General features: G+C 38.7%; 1 protein-coding gene across 7 annotated transcripts in view; it reads left to right on the top strand.

Annotated features, from left to right (window-relative positions):
• The window catches only part of DNM3 (dynamin 3), a 171,758-nt gene that overhangs the window by 42,391 nt on the left and 108,444 nt on the right, over window positions 1-20,923 (top strand). For 4 of the 7 annotated variants that reach the window (XM_071435756.1, XM_071435757.1, XM_071435763.1 and 1 more), the window contains exons 14-15: window positions 695-724; window positions 7,364-7,477. In XM_071435756.1, coding sequence (XP_071291857.1) covers window positions 695-724; window positions 7,364-7,477 — 144 coding nt within the window. Of the gene's footprint in view, window positions 1-694; window positions 725-1,916; window positions 1,935-7,363; window positions 7,478-20,923 lie in introns of all 7 variants that reach the window. The other 3 variants (XM_071435761.1, XM_071435760.1, XM_071435758.1) reach the window with 2 other exon arrangements.

Below are 20,923 nucleotides of genomic sequence, written 5' to 3'. Positions count from 1 at the left end.
ATGTGACAACTGAGTTTAGATCCAAGCGATAAACCTGAAATTTCAAAAAGTCTCCTATTCTGCTGCTATTGTAGACAAGAGTTCTTGGCAAGAGTTGTAGTCATCTTTTTGGAGCTAGAAATTCAATCTCTTCCTCTCACCAAGAAATTGCTAGTTATTTTCAGGATATTTCTTAAAATAATCCAGCAACTTCTTGGATGTGATGGTTCCCCACAGCCTGACCAGCATGAGTGGCATTTTTGATATAATATATGGTTTGGATTAAAATGAAAAAAAACCAAAAAACCCTGGAAGGTCTAAACACTGCAATGGCTTCAAAGAGCAGCCTCTCCCTTCTGAGGAGAGATTTCCTTCTTATCTAGCTGTGCCGGAACATGTGTCAAACACAAGGACTGTCATCACTTTGGAGTGTCCCATAAAAGGAAAAGCAACCAATTATCTGGCTCTTCAAAAATACACAAATAAAATGAATGATTTTTTAATTGAGTGAATGTTTTCTCTCTAAAGAAGTGAAGAAAAAGCTTGGCATTTTCAATTCAATGTTGAAACTTGGTTACTTGTGGTATAAAGGACTTTGCTGAACCTTTTATTGTAGAGATAATAAACAGATGTTTGTAAGTTGATTGTTTGGAGTTGAAAAGAATGAGAGAATGTTTCTGAAATAAAACTTCATTTTTGCAATTTGCTATTTCAGGGAACCAATCTACCGCCTTCAAGGCAAATTGTACGAGCTAAGTTCTGTAAGCTTTATTGTTGCTTTTTCATTTAGCTTCTCAGAGGGCAAAATTTGTCTCTAACTCATTGGTTTGTCAAGTACTTGCTGCTGAACTATTTAATGTTAAGCTGTCTTGTCTGTAACACTACCTCAACAAAGTGTAATTGCAGTTCATCACTTAACTGCTACTAACCTGCTGTTACCAGTCTGAACTAGTAGAACTTAAAATGTTGTAGAAGACTTTGCATCAAATTAATATTTTTGTAGTTTAACAAGTTTCTCAAACTAAAATGACTAATTGGTGTTTATTTTATTATATAACTGGAAAGCAGTTTTTATCTGATGTGAGTGCCTCTATTCATAGTAAACCTCTCTTTGTAAGGTGGGCAAATAAGTTTCTGGTAACCAAAAGGAAACATTAGCTCTGGTGTAAATGAACATGCTGTTTATGGGTACAGGTACTGTTCTTGGTGGTTTGTTTATGTCAAGAAATTACTTTGGATAGAAAAATGAGTTTTATGAATGAAAATATTTAAAGCCTTTTTAACATTCTCTTCATAGCACCAGGAGGATCAATATATCACGGACAGACTCTTTTCTAACCCTTCCACTTCATGAGTAAATAAATATGTGAATGTCTTTAATATTACTAATTAGAATTAATTGTCTAAACTGCAGTTAATTTTATAACAAGTTACTATTGGTTCAGTGATGGTAAGGTGTAAGAAATAAATTTGTATTGTGTGTATTCTTTGGCAATATCTGTGATAAAAATGTACATTTTTTCAGTTTGTTGCCATCATCAAATTCTATTAGTTGTTGTTTTAAAGTAAGTTTATGTTCAGTTATGGAAAAAGGCATCACTGACTTTAGCAGCAGTTGAATTGCACCCCGTGGGGAGATCAAGATCACTGAATTTTCCCAAAATAGTGGGATGCTCATTTGCAATGATTTGCTTTTCTTTTTTAGTAGCTTGCTTTGGGCTGGAATGATGCAGATAACTATTAACTATTTCTGTGTATCTTGGAAATAAGATGAGCACAGCCACACCTTATTTTTGGACAATAATGCAAATTCCTCTTAGCATGTTTTTCTCCTTTTTCCTCTACTACTAATTTATCCTCTCACACTTAATCTTTGGCCTTTTTTTTGTTTGTCTTTTCTTTGCTACCGCCTGAGGTTTTGACCTGACTCCACAAAGTTTCTTTTTAAGCCACAGGTTAGTCTGTCTTCTCATTTGCTTGGAGTACTCTATGCAATGCTTGGTTTTACACAGCACACTAGCAAGGCTTGGCTCCTGAAAGCTGACCCACTCTTAATTGTGTATGCTGTGTGCTCAGATTTGTTTTGGTGACTAAAATTCAATGTTTTAAACTCCCCTTCATGATAAAACTTTAAAGATGAAGGTGTTATTGCTCCATGAGCCCAATTGATGTGTGTGAGAATGCAAGACACTGAAATTATAGAGGATTATATATCATTTATAGGAGATTCTGTGCTTGGCTTCTGTGGCAAAATCTGCTGCCCTGTAACTGGAGAAGGGGCTTAATGTGAACTGTGAGTTTCAAGGCACTGTCCATGTGATGTGGAGGTTTAGGTCTGAGGGGTTTGTTTGATCTGCCTCTCTTCAGTGTTACACCAACAATCTGATTAATTTTCTGATTAATTTCTTCTGGAAACAAGTAGCATTCAGACCCTATCAGCTGGCTTGAGCTATAGTCCTAATAAGTAACTTTTCCCCTTGTAACCCCCTTTTTTTTTTTTCTTTTCTTTTAATCCTGCTTTGTAGCATACTTTGCTGTTTCTTTTCTTCAGATATACTTAAATCCTGTTATCTTGCATGACCCAGGAAAAAACTGTTTATAGAATTTTTCTAAGCAACCAGATGGAAATGGAGACTTGTGCCATGGTCAGTGAGGTGGTTATGAAAAATCATGGCAAAGCTGTTCTTTTAAGAAATGTCAGTATTTCTATGAAAGAGGTGATGCCCGTGAGCTAACACATTCAAAAATATTTCAAAATTCAGCAGCATGAAATCTGCTGGTTTTGAGTTTTCACTTTATCAAGTCTAGAGGAGTATTACTGTTCTAAATGGCCTTTATTTATTTTTTAGGTTAATATCCCTTCATGTTTAACTTACCTCAATCTTTGTTTAATTATATTTGGAAGTATATTTCAGTTTTTTTACCCCTGAGAGCTTTGTTCCAGTAAAGACTAAATTTTTCTTTAAAGCAGACATGTTTTTAGGACTTCAGCCTCTGTCACAAGTTTTAAGTTATGTAATACATTGTGCAGTGATTTGTAGGGAAGCAATGTCACAAGATCTTGGTTGTGTTCAGTATCAGAGCAGATCTGATCAGTTTATGCTGGGACATTTGGCAAATTACAGTGAAATACTGTAGTAGGTTTCCCCTCTAATACTTTACAGCTTCTGTAGTGTGAGGATCTTCATGGCTGAATCCAAAGAACCAACAGCTTCTAAGGATGCCTCCCTGAGTAGTTTTTGTAATTTTTATTCTCTAAATGTGCCTACTGTTCAGTAGCACATGTTGTAATGACAGTGGTTGGAAGATGGAGTGGTACTGGGAGTTGTGTGCTGTGCTCAGATTATTTCAGTGGAGTTACACAACACAACTTTAATGATGTTACATTAGCAGTTACTGCTGCTTGTGTTCTTGTGGGAGTGTCCAGTCTCATGATCCTCACTCTTGTGTTTCTCTCTGCCCAGTTTCATGTCTCGCACCTATCTTGAAGTCAGCCTTCAAATACTTCTTTAGAGAATCAGAAAGTGTCCCATTTCTTTCAATATATTTCTTTTACAAATGTCTTATTTGATTTAATGCTATTAAAGTCATGCAGCAACACATAAATTGTGCTTATTGTGTCAAATCCTGCTTTCCTGTTTATCCATGAAGTGGTGGAGGGTAAGAACAACAAATATGATTTGGGTTTTGTGCAGCTGAACTATGAGAGTGATTTCCTTCTGGCTTGTTCGTGTGCATTCAGGGGCTCTGAGTTTCATTTTTCAGTCACCCAGATTAGGTATCAGGATCCTGAAGGAAGGAACTGTGTCATCTCTTGTTCATCCTGTGCATGGAGTCCAGCTGCCTCTCAGAATATTGTCTGCAGTAGCTTCTGGCTATGCCCATGTTTTTCACCTTCCTGAGGTTCATAACTTATGTCACTAACATCCGCTCTGCACAGAATGACATTTAGAAATAGGATAGGAAAGAGTGAAATGGATCTCTTAGATACAACCCAATGAGAAAAAGAACTAGTGAGAACAATAATGAAACACAGTGCTTTCATTTTTCAAGCTGAAGTGCTATAAAACATAGCTAACACAGCAGTTTAAAAAACTCCAAAATAATAACTCTCCTTCAGAGTTTTTTGAACTTCAAAAGTGTCTTTGAAAATCTTACCATAATACTGCCTGTGGAAGAACACTTCTAAAATATGGCTTGAGGGTTTGGTTTTTTTGTTTTTTTGAGAATTTAGCCAGCATCTAATGTGTCATTCAGCTTCTCTGGAAAGTGAAACTATGGTTCCTTAATCTCACTTTTTCTTGCATTACACCTTGATCCAACATCTCCCTCCCCTTTATGTCCGGCACTGATGCTGAGTCTTCTGGAAGTGTAGCTTTTTGGAGTTAACAGAATGTGCCTGGGAAATGGGAAAATTCAATGAAAAGGACTTGAGGCTTAGTACATTAAGCTCTTCTTCTCCCTCTTGGTGGCCCCTGGAACAGCTTCCTAGTATTTTAGATTGTTGTGACCTGTTGTAGAGTCCAGGATATTTTAGAGAACACAAAACTCTGTTTCCCCAGAGAGGTATAGATAAACAGGTCTAGAAATTTCACATGAAAAGCACACACCCAAATATTGCTGTAGGTTGGTGTCCTGCTCTTCTGCAGGGTTGTGGGGGAATGACAGCTGGATCTAATCCTCAGCACACAGGATTTTTGAGGAAACTACTGGCGAATTCCTTCCTTTATGAACCAGTGACCAAAGATTGTCCTAGCAAGTCAGCTTGTTTCTGTCCACACCCCATGATGGTTGCACATTTGTGGGGAGATGTGTTGGACTGGAGCATGACACAATTCCTACTTTTTAGAAGTATTGAAACCTTCAGTGCTTCTTAAGTGCTTTGTATAGCCTAATTTTTAAAATGTTGGCTTGGTCTGTTCTGAGACCTCTACTACAAATGCCTTCTTGTGGAATTGAGAAAATGGGACTCTTATGAAGCTGTTACAGAGCCTGTGGTAATGGTGAGGGAGAGGATGGAATAAGCAGAGTGCTCCTTCCCTTCCCTTCCCTTTGAAGTGCTCATCACCTATAGGGTTCTTGAACCTGCTGCTTAGGTGTTCCTGTCTGGTTTGCTTCTAGAAACCACCTCTTTATCTTCACTGACATCTGTGTTCAAATCTTTTACCTTCCCTGAGATATTTCTCCAAAACATTTTTCTCCAAACCAGGTGCTGGCCAGGCTGCCTGGGCTTTCTGTGTGTGGATGTGAGCTTTGCATGGAGCAACATGGCATTTTCAGTTCAGACAATGTGGTTCAACAGCATCTTCTCTCCCAGCCTCTTTATAGAATGGGCACATGTGCTGTGAAGGATTTAGTCTGCTGCACAAATACAGCTCCCCTTGCTGCAGAACTAAGTTCAAGTGAATGCAGAACCTTAATTTTGTTGATTTTTCCCTGATTTTTTTTCCTTACATTTTTTATAGTTCAGTGCAGAAAGAAAAAATAGAATTAGTTGGGTTCCACAACTTGTCCTGTGGCAGCTGCCTGAAGGCCAGCTGTATATACATGTATATAACATGTATATATACTGGCTGTATATACATGTTACTTGTTTCCTGTTAAAAACTTACTTCAATAAACATCACAAAATAAAATGAGGATTTGATAGGTAATCAAGTTCTTATCAGTGTTTCCCTTGCACTTAGGCAAGCATTCCATGTGTGTCTGCACTCACTGATGCCCCTCTCCACTTAAGTTCCCCCCTCAAAAACCACAAATATTAAAAGTCCTGACCCACTTTTGTAGAAATCTTTGTGGAACAGGTTATTCCATCTAATCTGCTTGTGCCATACCTTTGAGTCTCTTTACAGGAATCATGTCCTGTTCTCTCATCCTTTAATGTGGCTTCAGAACCAAATCAATGCTCTCTTAGAGATTTTTGTACAGGCTGAAAACTTACAGCCTGTTTTTGGATCTTCAGGACATTTCTTACACTGCTGGCCTGGTTGGTAGTAAATGGGAAAGCACATTTATCTTCCTTGAAATGAAACTGATACTCTTGGATTATGTGCATTTCCATACCATTTCCTGCTTTTCAGGTGCAACTTCTTTGGTTTAGTTATCAAATAGAATTCAGTCCCTTACCCTGTGCAGAACCAAAGCTGTTTTTTTTTTAGGAGCTTGCATGAACATCCAGGCTAAATAGGAGTGAATTCTGGTTCTGAAACTTCTATAGATGGCAAAGAATAGATGGTGAGCCATGTTCTTCTTTGCTGAGTTGTTGGTATTGGAGTTACAGGTCTTGTGAAGCCCTGTGAGAGGAATGTTGGTCTCATAGATTTCTTTAAATACAAGAAGAAAGTCATGTTTGATCACACAAGTCAGAGCCTGTGGAGATTGTTGAGAGGGGTCTGAAGGGCTTCTCTGAGCACTTTTTTGTCTCAGTATTCCATTGGCAAGTGAAGGGTGTTGCTGTGGGGAGAAAGGGAAGAGCTGAGGATCCTTGCATCTGTGATTAGGAGAGTTCTGTGGTCTTGTTCAGAGCATGATAGGAAGGAATATTTGCTCCCTCATTTATATTGGAAAACAGTGGCTGTTCCAGTAAAATTGAAAGTTTCCATCTCATCTGTAAATGAATTTTCATGGTTATTCTCTTCTGCTGGGGAGTTGTCTAATTTTTCTTTCTCTGTGCATGATGTAGCCTCCTGATCTTAGTATTTATAGCTATGTTCACATCTGTTCTTTCATCTTTGGCTTGTAGCTATGCTATAAAGTTTTGCTTTACCTTTTTTACCCCCCAATTTTTATTGCTGCTTAAGGTTTTTTCCCTCTTTTCTTTTTCTCTTCTCTCCTATGAGAAGAAGATGGCTCTCACATGCTTCTCCTTACAGCTTCCTGCCTTAATTTTAACCTAACTTTAGAAGACCTCTCCCCTTTGTCACTCCATACAACCACTTCTGAAAATCCCCAGTGTGTCAGAAGCCACTCACTTTACCAGAATTTAGGTGCTTTTCCTGGTATCCACCTTTAGAGATGACCTTAACAATTAGACCAGAACAGTGTAGTCAGAGATTAATTGTGTAGGCTTTCAGAATGTGTTCATATACAGCAAATAAATATCTTCAACCTTACCTGATTCTTATCACACTCCCTTGCTGTAAGTACAATGTTCTCATAGTTTGGCTTCTCTTTCTCCAACCTTCAGACTGAAAATGTAATACTCACTTCATTACTATTGGTTTTTTTTGGAATGCTGCAAAAACTCTTGAATTTCCCAGAGACTGAAAAAATGCACCTGTTTGTGTTTCATTTAGCAAATCTTGATTTAAAAGAATGAGTGCAGCAGCAGAACTCTGTCAAATGAGTAATGAACTAAACTTGTACCTGACTGCACCTTGCATAGGTCATCCGGAAAGGCTGGCTCACCATCAACAACATTGGCATCATGAAAGGAGGATCCAAGGAATACTGGTTTGTCCTGACTGCAGAGAGCTTGTCCTGGTATAAAGATGATGAGGTAAGGAATGAGGAACGTTTTTATTCTTTTGGGGAAAACCCCAGTATTAATACAGTATGCTGATATCAACTTGAAATATTTTATCAGTTTGTGTAAACTTGAATGGAGAGATTGTTTTAAGGTTTTAGCTGTGTTCTTTAAATTTCTGGTTTGATTCATGGAGAATGCTGACTGCCTAAGACTTCTGTTGAAATGCTGATAACAAACACAGGGTGTGGTGTGGAGTATTTTTGTTTGTTTTACTTTTTTCTTCTCTTCCTGTGATTTCCACATATTTTTTTTAAAAAGGAAAAAATCTCAGGATGTTTTGAAATACTCTCTTTATTGTCCTATCCTTGCTTTGGTTGCTCTTGCACATCTACTGCAAGTTGATCATAAATTGTCTGGGTAAATTTACTTCTGAAAGTAACTACAGCAATTGATTTAATGAAAACAGCTGTTCTCTGGTCTTGTGTTCTGAGAGGATGAAAAGCCCATCTGCAGAGTTCTGTGGTTGGTGTAGATTTTCAAATTTGACAAAAAATGCATTTTCTTGGGTGATCAGTAAATCTGAGGTGAGTGATATGGAAATGAAGAAAAGGACATCCTCATTGCTCACTTTGGATATATTGTTAGGCAGCTTGTCTGTTCTGTTTGATGACTTTTTCAATAGTGTGTAATGATACATTTTATCCAAGACTCCAGCAGTATTTTCAAGGTTAAAACAGGATTATGTGTGCCATCAGATTTATGGTAAAGCCTTTGTGAGATTTTAAGGTTTGTGTTCGTTTTTGTAGAAAAATAGGGCTAAATTTTAAACAAATCTATTATTTCCTATTTGGGTCATCCCCCCAAAAATTTTTAAATGTTTTTAGTAAGAAATTAGTTCTTTTTAGGATGAACCAGTTCAATGGATGGAAGAAGCACAGGTAAAGAGAAAGCTTTAAATGAGCTCTAAAACATCACTTAATCTTTTCATCTTATTCTAAGTAATAATCAAAACACTGGTTGATCCCAAAAAAACAGGTTGATGGGGACTGTGCAAATTCATATTCTCTTTAAACTACCATGGTGTTTTACTGCAGTGAACTCTCTGGAAGCCCTAGGGAGAAGGCCTGCAGTGCATAAGGCAGAGCTTTCTTGCCTCCTGCAAATCTAGCATGTGGAACTCCTTCAGTAATGCTGCTGGGGGTGGGAACTCTGCTGCTCAGAAACAGGTTTTTTTCCCCCCAGTCTGTAGCCATTTCAGGATCCACCTTAAGGCAGAGGGACAAACTTGGTTAATCTTGAGGATTTTGCCCCTTGCCCTTTTATTTAAGTTTTAAAGGGATTCAAATTTAGTGTAACAGGAAAACTAGTGCATGTCAGGCAGAGGGGAGGAGCCAAGGGACAGGTGTCAAGAGGGGAAATTTTACTCTCAGATTGCTGAAATAGAATTTGAAAAAAATGCAAAAGTGACTTTATGAATTTGAAAATTTGAAGCTGTTGTTTTTTGTGATATGCTTTGAAGTTACTCAAACCAGCTTTCTTAGGTAAGATACAGGCAACTGTAACTAAAACAAGCAATGTGGCAAAACTAACACACCTGCTGTGTTTTATCTCAAGCAGTTGGAGGTGCATCCAAGATGAGCTGTGGCATTACTTTTAGGTAGTTTTGATGTTGTTTTTTTAAATCTGAGTTTTGTTTAGTGGGAAATATAACAATTCCTGAAAATCCTAATGGTACATCTTGTGCTGTGCAACTTTAAAAAGAAATAGTTTTGACAATCTGCTGGGGAGAGTCACCTGGGAAGCTCGTGAAAGTACTCAGAAAGAAATGCCCACTGTGTGATTTCCATATGCATATTTTAAGATAATGTCTCTTAATTGCCAAACAGTTATTTTTTGAGTCGTGAAAATGTCAGTAGTTAATTCAGGCCATGGGAGATCACTTAGGGATTTCTTAGAGTGGTAAGAAAATAATTGCATAGGATAATAGCAGAGTACTATTCCATGCTCTGCTGGTGAAAGAAGTTGCTCCTTAAGTACAGATTAGCTGTATAATTTGATTGTTCTGTCGTGGAAAAGAGTTTAAAAAGTTATGATTTTTTGTGGTTGTTTGGTTGGTTGGTTTTGTTTTGGTTTTTTGGGGTTTTTTGTGGGTTGTTTTTTTTTTTTGTACTGGACCTTCTTAGTAAGACTGAAAAATCAGTCAGGCTCCTAAGCTGCTGGCTGCAGTGGCTGCTGTGTGGGGGTGTTTGCCCCCAGTGAGATGTGCAGTCTGGTGATGTGAGAAGTGATCCCTGTGTTTGTGTGTCTGGCTGTGCCCTGCGAGGTCGTGGGGAGTTCAGAGCCCCAGCCCCTGCTAGGGCTGCCTTCCCTGGCTGGCAGCTGGGGAAGGTGCAGGGTCAGCTCTCACCTGGCCTCCCTTGCCGTGCTGAGGAGTTTGTGCCCTCTGTGCCTGTAGCCAGTGCTGCAGCAGCTGTGTACCAGAGAGCTCTGACAATGTGCTTTGCAAAGCTCAGAGCCTGCTGGGGCCTCCAGGGCTGTGTACCCCCTCTAGTGTAAGCTGAGCCTGGTTTTTAGTCTGGAATTTGCTCTGAGATCAAAATCACTGGTGGTGGCTCGCTAGTGCCGTTAGAAGGATGTAAATTCCTTTGTGAGGTGCCGCTTTGTAAGCGATAAATCCACAGTACAATGTATTTAGAAGTGAGTTGGTATGGCAAAAGATTTCAGATTTTCCTGTATGATATCAATATTAGAGAAGAAACTATTGGTTTCTTCACACAGTTCTTTTTGTCAAACCCACACCAGGATTTTATTCTTGATGAGAGGGATTCTGTGCCTAAGAATGGGTTTTTAGACTTGCAGTTCTGGAAATGCCAGGTTGGTGTTTGAGCAGTGTGCTTAGAGCAGTTACAGTATTGGTTCTGGGAGAACTGACATGGATTAGTTTCTGATCCTGCATGCAGTTGCTTCTGTTTGTAACTTTGCTGTGTGACCAGTACCATGACTTTGTGCTTTTCTACTTGAAAACCAAGCAAGGAAAGTGCTGTGTACAGGCTTTGAGGCTGCTGTAAACAAGTGCAAGATCAGCACGCTCTGTGACCTCACAAATACAGATTTGTTTCATAGAGTATTCTGTGTAATCCTAGCTGAAGCATTATAAGGCACACCTTCACACACAAATTATTAAATCTGAGCATTTTAGCTCTCTGTTGTTGCTGTATTGTTAAGTAGCAGTAACTAAGGTTCATTTGAGAGTCAACCTGCAAATCTGAAGTTTGTGAATTAGCCACTTCTGCATTAGGATGAAATGGACTTTGGGAATGTGGAATGTCATTCTAGCTTGTGAATAAAAAACTTCATCACTGTAAAGATATAGATGCCATTTGTGAACTGGTGTAACATTGTTACAGTGCACAGTCATAGAATGTGATTTTATTATTCTTTCTAAAGCATCCAGAGATTTCACTGGCATTATTGCTGTGGAAAGGATGCCAAGCTGGACTCTAGGATTAGAATTTCTAAAAATGTGAAATTTACTTTGATGGGGAAAAGATCTCCTGTAGTCTTATTTCCAAAGAAAATATTTCCATTCTGTTTCAATAGTAAATGATATTATTATCAACATCCAGTGATGGATGCAGTTTGTCTTATAATTTCACAGTTTGTTCCCAGTTGTGAAATGATGTGAGATTTGAGAGCGAACTTACAAAACTCAGGGAGGAGGTGAGAGAGTGGAAAGGGGAGAAGTTCCTCTAAGGTCTGACATTGTGTATGTTTACAGAATGAGCTTGCCACACAACAAGCTGCTCTTGGCTTCTCTCAGGGAGTGTTATACAGCAGGAATCGAGCGATGCCTGGGAAGCAGACGGGAGGGCAGAACATCCGGAGGTGCCGCAGGGCTGCGGGTAAATCCAACTTACTGTTAGTGAGCTCCTGAGAACAGCTAGGAAAAGAGTACTATAGGAAGCACAGTAAGAATTTCAGCAGTGGGTTTTATTGTACTTGACAGGCAGTGCTGCTTTGACTCTGGGCTTGGTGACTGAGCGGCCGAGTGAGGTCCAGAGGACTCCTGGCTGGAGCTGGTGCTGCAGACGCTCTGGGCTGTCAGAGCAGGGTCCCACTGGCGGCTGTCCCTCAGGCTGGGTTGTCATGCGACTGCCTGTCTGTGCCTGCTGTACAGGTGAGAGGATGTTCTGCACAGCAAGTGTAGACAGGCAGACACATGACAACTCCGTCCAGCCAGTCCCTTGGAGCCATCGCCGCTGCTGTGCAACACTTTGTGCCAGTCCACTTTGGGGGGCGTTTGGTGGGGGAGCACACATAACAGAATTCAACTTTAAAACATTGGCAGCTGCAGAACAAGAACAGAACTTGATTTTATTCAGAAAAGAAGCTTGGTACATGAGTTATCATTGTGCTGACACATATCAGGGATGCGATTTCAACAGACTGCTCACGCTGGACATTTGGAAAAGCAAAAAGAACCGAAGCTGTGGTTTATTTTATATGCAATACATGTAGGGTTGTGCCTGCACGTTCTACTCACACATAGTAATTTAACCAGATGTTTTTACTCTTCATGGAAGCACAGAAATACTGAAGTTCAAGATAAAGGATATGTTTATACAGTGCATATTTTCTAGGAGCAGATAAGTACAATAATCTGGGATGTTAAAAATAAAAATCCTTCTGTATAAATGGAGGCTGCAACTTGCACATTAACCCCATTATAGGGACTGTGCTGGAAAGAAAACTGATTGCATTTTGGATAGATTTTGCTGTACATATATTATATTCCTTTTAGTATTTTGGTTTGCATGTTATCTAAATTTTGCTTTGTCTCAAAATCTGTACTTTCTGACAAAATAAATTAACCTCATAAAACTGCAGTAAGTTTTTTTTCAGTCAAATACAGACTTTACTAGAGATCCAAAGCATGCAAATAATATCATTTCACATCACAAGATGTGCTGCTTTGCTGAATTTTCTCTATACCCTGTCCCTACACACAGTGACTGTAATCCATCTTCACAGTGACATTTGCAACATTTCTGGGGTATTGTTTCAGAAGGTATAAAAACCGTTGGAACCTTAAAGGGGAAAAGAATAATTGTATTAGTCTTCTCTACAGATTAAATGTTTCTGGTTTGTAATGATGTTCTTGAATCTCTGTTGCTCGCTAGTGCCACCATAGGTAAGCAACAAAGCTGTGCTTTCAAACCCTTCTCAAACATACCCCATTCAGAATACAATTTTAAATCCAGCCTGAAAACTGATTATAAATTACCAGAGATTAAAGGTGGGGATAGTGCTGAGGTTTTATATTAAACTAATAAGAAGTCAATATGTAATTATTCAGGTGTTCTGTCTCTAATAATTTTGCTGTAAAGAATAATATGCACTTCGGTTAATATACAAATTGACTATACAAGTTAAGTCTATCAATTATATGAATGAAATTTTCCTTGAACCTAACAAGGTGGAATAAGATGTCTTAAATGAATCAACCACAAAAAACAGCTAACTAATTCAGAGATGAAAAATTAATTTCAATACATTAAATACTTTGTCTTTATAAAATGCTTACTTAAATTTTTATAGCTAAAAGTAAAATTTTAAGGGTATGCTTTAACTTGCCATTTCTTCCTGTCTGCTTTACCATTTTGAAGAAAAACAGAAGTGGAAAATTAAAAGTATTGTAAAAATAGATATAATACACTGATTGTTTCATAGATCTAATCAGATTTAAGTTCTGCATTTAGTTGCTAAAGAAATGAAAAATCTTTTATCTGGAATAAAATTAGGTCTGACTTTCTGTGTTATGGATGCTTCTTGAAATTACAGAATTGTACAGTCAAAATTGTTGGCAATCTATTATACAAAATATTGGAACAGCAGAAGTATGGATTTTCTAAAATAGGTTTTCAGTTAACAACTGTCAGGGAGGTTGTGCTGGGAGGAAAATTGTAAGTGGAAACTTTGTGCCGTCTTTCTAATAACTGTACACGAGGAGAATTCATCAAAGAATCAGCAAAAAGCTTTACATTTCGACAGAGGCAAGTTTGTTTTCCCTTCAGTTAATTCACTGGGTGCTGCTAGACATGACTAGATGAATATCTCCACTTGATTTTTAGTTAAAAACTGAAATTCCTTGAAATTGTAGTTAACTTGCTTAAAGGGCTTAACATTTTTGTGTGCTGTGTCTGGTTGACATACTAAGTCAGTAAAGGACTTGAGAATATTTTAGAATACTCATAACAAAAAAAAAAAATCTCATGATTGCCAATATTATATTTACAGAAACTTTTGTTAAGGACCTTTCTTTAAATATTGGTACCTTGGAAACTGAATTGAGATATGAATTCCCTCCAGTAGTGTAGAGGACTCTTTTATTTAAGGGAAGGCTGTTATTTTTAGATACTGCTTTGCAATGCTGTGTAAAATGCAGTACAGAACTACAGTAGAATAATTCAGGAAAGTTTCATTCTTAACTCTGGCATTTCCTGTCTTTTTGTAGGTTTAAACCTGACCCTTAATAGTATTTCAATTAAGATTTTTTCCCCCAAAATAAAGTACAGTTCAGGAAACAAAGCCTTTTACAAGTAAAAGCAAAGTTATGCCCTTGATTAAAATGTCTTATTTAAAAAACCCAACACATTAAAGTTTAGGGCTTTTCATTTTCCAATCTGCTTAACAGATTTTGATTGAAAGTTTATAATGAGCATTCTATATAGAAGCCTAGAATTTTGATGCAGGTATTTTACTATTTTGGTTATAATATTTTCCATCTAGAAATGTTACTTGGGTGGTCTGGAGGCTCAGTGATAGTACAGGAAGGGGGGCAAGGAGCGTGGGGCGGGTGGCAGTGTCTTCATGCTCTGAAAATACAGATGCACTGAATAGCACTGGCAATGCTCATACAGGAGACAGCATGCAGCTTAATGACAAGGCAGAAAGATGGCAAATGACATGGGCTTTTTAAAAAGCAACTAGTTTTTTTCACATTTGGATACTTATTTGATCTATATTTATTTCTGTAAGGTTAGCTGACTTTTCCCCACCTTCTCTCTCTCTTTTTCTTTGATTTTTAACATTAAAGGAATAGTTAGAAAAGGTTTGAAATATTTTCTTCCTCTTCCCTATTTAATTTTTTTAGTGCACTTAAATAAAATACACCCCCTAAAGATGAAAGTAAGTCTATTGTGTTGAAACACTCACCTATTTTAAATATTCCTACTGGCTTCAATGTGCATTTTATGGTAATATGTATCAGTTCATACAACAGGCTTAAGCACTGGTATTGTCCTGGCTTTAGAGAACTCTCACCATGATTTGTATGCATTGGGTCCTGCTAATTTCTTTTTTTATTCATTACAAAAAGTAATATTTGGTGGTATTTTGTTTTTTGGTTTTTTTTCCTCTTGAAATATTTATATGCAGCCTGTTTGTGTTTGTTGACATGCCTGGTTAAAGCATCTTGTTTTATAACTATTGAAATCTCTTCTCTGTGACTATGATCAACTAGAAATTGTTTCAACTAAATCAGCAGTCTTTTAAGAACCACAGAATCATTTAATTCACTTTGAAAATGTTTTGATTATTTAGCTGAGGTCGATATACTTCCTTATTCATTGCTAACAATACAGCCTTTCTTTCCATATCTGCTGCTTTGCACTCTGCATTTCCCCCCCGCCTCCTTTCCAAGCCCCAAACCAAGGGGGCCTCCTCGATCTCAGCCTTACAGTCTAAAAATGTAACTTTGAAGAGTCATGGGTGTATGGGAGGGGAATCACTTCCTAAACCCAGAAAGGTCATTTAAAATAAAGATTAATGCAAATAGTGGACTAGAGATAAGAGAAACACTCGTTCCATATGTTTCCATCGTCCTTGCTTATTAAGCAAAAGTTAACACAGGCTATCTGCAACACTATTTTCATGGAGAGCCTATTATTCCCTGGATAAAAGTATTTCCTTCCTTAATTTCTAAATCAGAATTTAAAAAAAAAGTAGCTTTGCAAGTAAGCATTAGAGAGAAAAAAAAATTGCAAATGATCATATTCCCCTTGAAAGCAAAACTGAGCGAGCTTCTTAACAAGATTTGGAAACATTTTTCTACCGCTTAAGCAAAATCGAAGTCAGAAAAAGTTTTCAGATTTGTGATGCCTAAGACAGCAATCATATGTAAAGATTGAGAAATATTAATGCCAGTTTGACTCTAGTTCCATTCCTTTAATTTCTTCCTCTTGCTTCAGATTTCCTCTTAATAACCACAATTATATCTGTGTTGTAACTCCACTTTAAAGCAGAATGAGAACAAAAATTTCATCTACTCATACTATAATGGATTAAACCCCACTAAGTTAATCCTAAAAATAATCTTCTGCAAAATAAAAGGAAGAGAGGCCGAATAACTTACAAGTGTGTATATACATTAAAAAAAGAGGTTTTTGGTCAAAAGAAAAGTTTTGCTTGGAGGCAGAAATGACAGTGCTAGTCCTTCCTTTGTAAGCTTTAAGGCAGCCAGTCCAGGCACCATCACACCAACACTACATGAGCAGTCCTCCCCAAAAGTTCCTCTATTGATTATCGAAGGAGCAGTGGAAAAGGTCAGCATAATATACAGATTTTTTTAATAAAGAAATTATAGCATGAAGGCTGTCTAAAATACAGCAAACCTTCTGCAGAATCGGCTGGTTGCAATGCTAATGGCTGCATATTTATGCTAATTCTTTTTACAGTACAGCTATTCCAAGCCTTCCTGGCAATAATGAGCACCATATAGGTGGGATATTTTTCCGGTTGCAGTAGTTTGTTACTACTGTTAACTTTAGGGGAGCTGACTCTGGAGTTCGGCTGGTATCAAATTGCAGCCCAGACTTTTTGTATTATTTTGTCCGTGGGGATTTCATTCAGCCTCAGGGTTTTTTTCCCCTACCAGGACAGCTGGAAATTCACCAAAGCAAACTTCTGCATTGGTTTACAAATTCCATTTTTATCAGTGGGATTCAGGACAAAGTAACTTATCATTTTGAATGGTAGAAGAATTATCAGCGATTCAAAGTGCACATGAGAGCGGCAACAATCGATCGGTCCTGATCATTCCTATGCAATATCCAGCCAGGTATCGGGTTGGAAAGCTCTTTCTTCCCTTGTATTTATTGGGTGATTTATTTTCCATCACATCCTGAACTTTAAAAGGTAATTTTTCCTGACAATCCAAGATTTTATATTCTGCAGGGCAGAAGTCTAGTATGGAGTAGTCAGTTTTTCTATGGTTTCCCTCCCAGTTTTCATTAGCACATCTAGCATAAGTTACTTGCAAAGAAGTTTCAACTGCATATAAAAAGCTAAGTACAGTTTTCCCAGAGGTGATATAATATATTTTACAATAATATAAAATATTTTTCATGCATTCTTTTCTAGTATTTTATTACTTTAAGCAAAAATAATTTTTTAAAAAATTGATATTCAGATCATAGATCACAGGAGCTATTCAGAATACATACTTCTAGCAAGCCTAAGAAAAAAAGTCATCTACTTCTTAAATATTTATACTGAAAGCTTCAAGTAAAAAAATTAAATTTACCTTTTTAGTTTGTTGGGGAATAAAGCTTTATTTTAAATTTTAAAAAAATTAGTAAAAAGAAGTGACCGACTTTAGCTTTACTGCTGTACACTTCTCTAGGCAGTGTACCTCTAGGCAATATACCTCTCTCATTTCTTGCATGGCTTTTAGTGCACCATCAGAGCTCCATCTTTCTTGCAGTGATGACTGGAGGAAGGGGGGAGGGGAGTCACCTAGGTTCGCCAGGTCATAGGCCAGGTGTTCTTCCAAAGCAGGCCTTACCAGAATGTCTTCCCCGCTTTATTCTGCAGTCCTCCTTTTTCACAGTGTCCCTTAGCGTTTCTTATTCCCTAGTGTGCAAAACCTGTGAAGAAAAATACTGGATATGAGATCTGAAAGGAGCAATGAGTGTCTTCTCCTTGGCAAGAGCAACTTGCGTCCCCAATAGTCCACGCCGCCGCTTTCCCTTGCCCAGTCTAACCAATGTGCAGACTACTGTACAACAGCATTGTCCTGAACAGGTAGTCTGAACACTGGGGCGACGGAGCAGGATCTCCGGACGCGTCTATTTATTTATTTTAAATCCTCTTTTAGTCTCGGGGAAAAACTGCCTTCCTGCATCACGGGTTGTGCTCGGCTCTCGCTCACACTCTGCAGCACTCACTGAAACACACTGAAGTGCTGTGATTTCCAGTCTTGACGTGGCACATTTGCAGCAGACTGGGGATCTGGCAATGAATTTAGGACCAGGAAAAGGGGGAGGGCTGGGCCTGAGAGTCCATATATGGGATGATGTCACCCTGGGGAGGTTTGGGTATGCACTGTGCCGCTGGTGAGACCGCTAGAATTGCCTGCTCTCAGACATGGGTCTGTGTATAAAATGGTACCAGATGTTTTAGTGTAATGTTAAGCAGTCATTTCATCTTCAGGCCAGATTTTTTTCTTCAACTGGGCAGGAAGTGGGCCCCAGTATGGAAAAGCTGTAAAAAGTCAAGATGTACAGTTTCACTGCAGCCAACAGAGAGCGAGTTAATGTAGATGCAGAATTTGCTCTTTTGTGAAGGCTGAAAAACAGAATTTATAAAAAGGATTCTGCTCAGGAAGCTAGTGTAATAACCCCGTGCTTATTTTCTTTCTTTTTAATGACTCTAGTTGCGCTTTTCTATTTTGGCATTTCAGACCAAGAAAAGGGCAAATAGGTTCATTTTTTCTTGGAACTGTCAGCGGCATGCAGGCTGCCGAGACTTGAACAGTAATTAGAGTTACTTCCTGAAAGTGAAGCCCCCATGAAAAGTCTGGAGAAATGTTCTTTGTCATAGCCTCTACATGAGTAATTAGTTCCACATGTGGCCTTCCTATTTCCCTTCAGCTATTTTGGCTGGCTGGTTGAATACTTTGCTATAGCTCAAGACTTAAAGAAGCTTTAAAGTTTTCATTTCAAGCATCCACTGTGAAAATAGCTATTTCTGGTGTCATAATAAATTGCTTCTGGTAGATCAGTGCTATTAGGCCTGGCATTGTTTTTCACTGGTAACCCTGCTGGTCCCATTTTTCTTTTAATGGTACTTGGTGGAATTATTCTGCTGAATTTTATCTTTGATGTTTACCAGATCTATTGAATTTTGCCAACTATGACTTTACCGTAGATTTTAAGATATTCTCCCCACAGGCAACCAGCCTTGTTCTCCGGTAAATATTTTTTCTTTGTTATTCATTCTGCTGAATCGAAGTGTTGTACTTAGATTGATTTTGTTGTGTGGGTTTTTTTCTTTTTTTAGTCTTCCTTAGACCGTGGTCTAACACAACAGCTGACAGAACAAGTTAGCTCTTCTCAAGTCAAACCTGGAGGTGATTGTGCCTGGGTCTGAGTATGCCCTGGATGCAGTTGGTGCCAGCAGTTCTTTTTCTGCCTGGAATTCTGAGACAAATATCAGTGTCTTGGGAGGTAGATCTCCACCAGCTTCCTGGACAGGAATGTGTGTAAATCAAAATGTGTTCTGTGAGCTCTGGTGTCCAAAATAGCTTCTGCAGGATTTGGTTCTTCCTAGGTGTGGGCAGATTCTGAGAGCTGTAGCTCCTAGGGGTGTGCACAGGGCAGGTTGCAGAGCTCTCACTTCAGGGAGAATGAATGCAACAAACTTGGATGCTGGGGAATTGGAGTCTCAGTCCAATGAAAAGGAAAAGTGACCTTCAGGCTGCTTTGTGGTGGTGCCAGGTCAAGCACTGAGTGTCTGTTTCAGAATGTGCATCCTCCAGCTCTCCCATTTGGGTCACAGGGGACTAACGTGTCAAAGCAGTGCTGGGGTTTCTTGTTTAATTAGCAGAGGTAAAGGTTTGGAGAGGTTTAATGTGATGTGTGCTTCGCTTTCTTAAAACCAGCAGCAAGTGTGTCAGAGAGAGTGAGTTGGTGGGCAAGGGCTTTTGAAGATAAAACTGTAATAAGGGAGAAAGTAGAGCTACACACCATTCATAAACCAGGAGGGCTCCTTGTCTGTGTATCATTGCATGTGTAGGGACTGGCTTTTTTATGGTATTCCCACTTGGCACTTGCCTTGTGGAAGAAGAATACAATTTTGGAAAGACTGAGGAGTGATTTTTGTGAGTGGGACCCTCAGTAGAGCAGTCAGATTTTCCCCAGTGAGGAACTGTCAGAGATTAATTACTGCATGTGTCACCAAGAGCAAGAAATTATGTTGTCAAGGAAAGACAGCCTTCCAGGGGTCTTCTTTCCATCCCAGCAGAAAGGGATGTAGGTTGAATAACACAGAAGGCAAAACATTGAACCAAGCAGATTTAGGGCTGAGGGAAGTGGAGTTTGGAATCTTGCTGCCAAGTACAGCAGCTTTAGTCTGTGAGTTTTCCCTGAGATGGTTAAATAGAGCCAGAATAGCTCCCCACACTGCGGCCTGGTAATTTGTTCCCTCTAAGTTTTGTTTCCTGGCAAAAGCAGAACTTGAGAGGGACGAAGGAGAACAGGGGGTTTGGGTTGTTCTGGGAGCCCAGGAAGATGCTAAAGCCTTGTTGGGGAGAACCTCTAATACAGTGTAAAGCCATTCAGACCTCTAATGCACTTTTTCTTTCCTTCCTAAGGGCTGCTCAGCTGCTTACACGCATCGGTCTTAGATGTTTAGACCAAATCCCTCCTTTTCCACTTGATTTCTGTTTGGAAAGGAATAGCCCAAAAAGCCATTGACATTTCCATTCCTTATGATACCGAGTTGAGACTAGACTTGAAATATTTGAAATCTTTCACTGAATAGCTCCCCATCTCTACAGTGAGATTTGAACTGCTTCCAATCAGCTTCTGAGGCTGTGCTGTGCTTTCAGCCATCAGGGCAGCAGCATGGCAGGCTCCACTCACACAGTCAGTATCAATAATAAACTGTTCCCCATAGTTTATACTAAGTGCCTTCCAAAGGTAGTGATAAACTTTCATTTTTCATGAGTTTATCATCATGCTGATGTTCTGCTGTTCCTATGAACTCAGCCCCATGATTAAATTATTTTCCACAAGCTGACAATATTATTTGATTTTTAACTTGGAGGAAACTAGGGATTTTGAGAAGTCTGATTTCTTCATTAATGCTAATTTGAAGGACCACTATGAAAAAGAAAATAGCTGTATTTCTGCTGGATTGTTTTCTTCTCCTGGTAGACAAAAACATAGTGCCAGGCCATTATTCACACTGAATGGGATGGACATCTTAGAAATGGTCATGAACTGTGTGGGTAGCACAGGAGCTGTGTGCTCCTTATTTGTAAAACATCTCAGACTGCATTTACGTGGTGAAGTGGCTGAACTGCCATTAGTATGCGTTTTTTGCATTAAAAAGTTACTGCAGAAAGTGTCTGGAGAATTGTAAATTTTGTATCTCTGCTTCGTAAAAGCACTAGATATGATCCAGGGAACTCCA

This window comes from Agelaius tricolor, unplaced genomic scaffold (genome assembly GCF_023055355.1).
Source record: "Agelaius tricolor isolate 1412-34295 unplaced genomic scaffold, bAgeTri1.0.p SCAF_11, whole genome shotgun sequence".
Classification (NCBI taxonomy): Eukaryota; Metazoa; Chordata; class Aves; order Passeriformes; family Icteridae; genus Agelaius; species Agelaius tricolor.
This window is presented reverse-complemented; position numbering and strand designations above follow the sequence as displayed.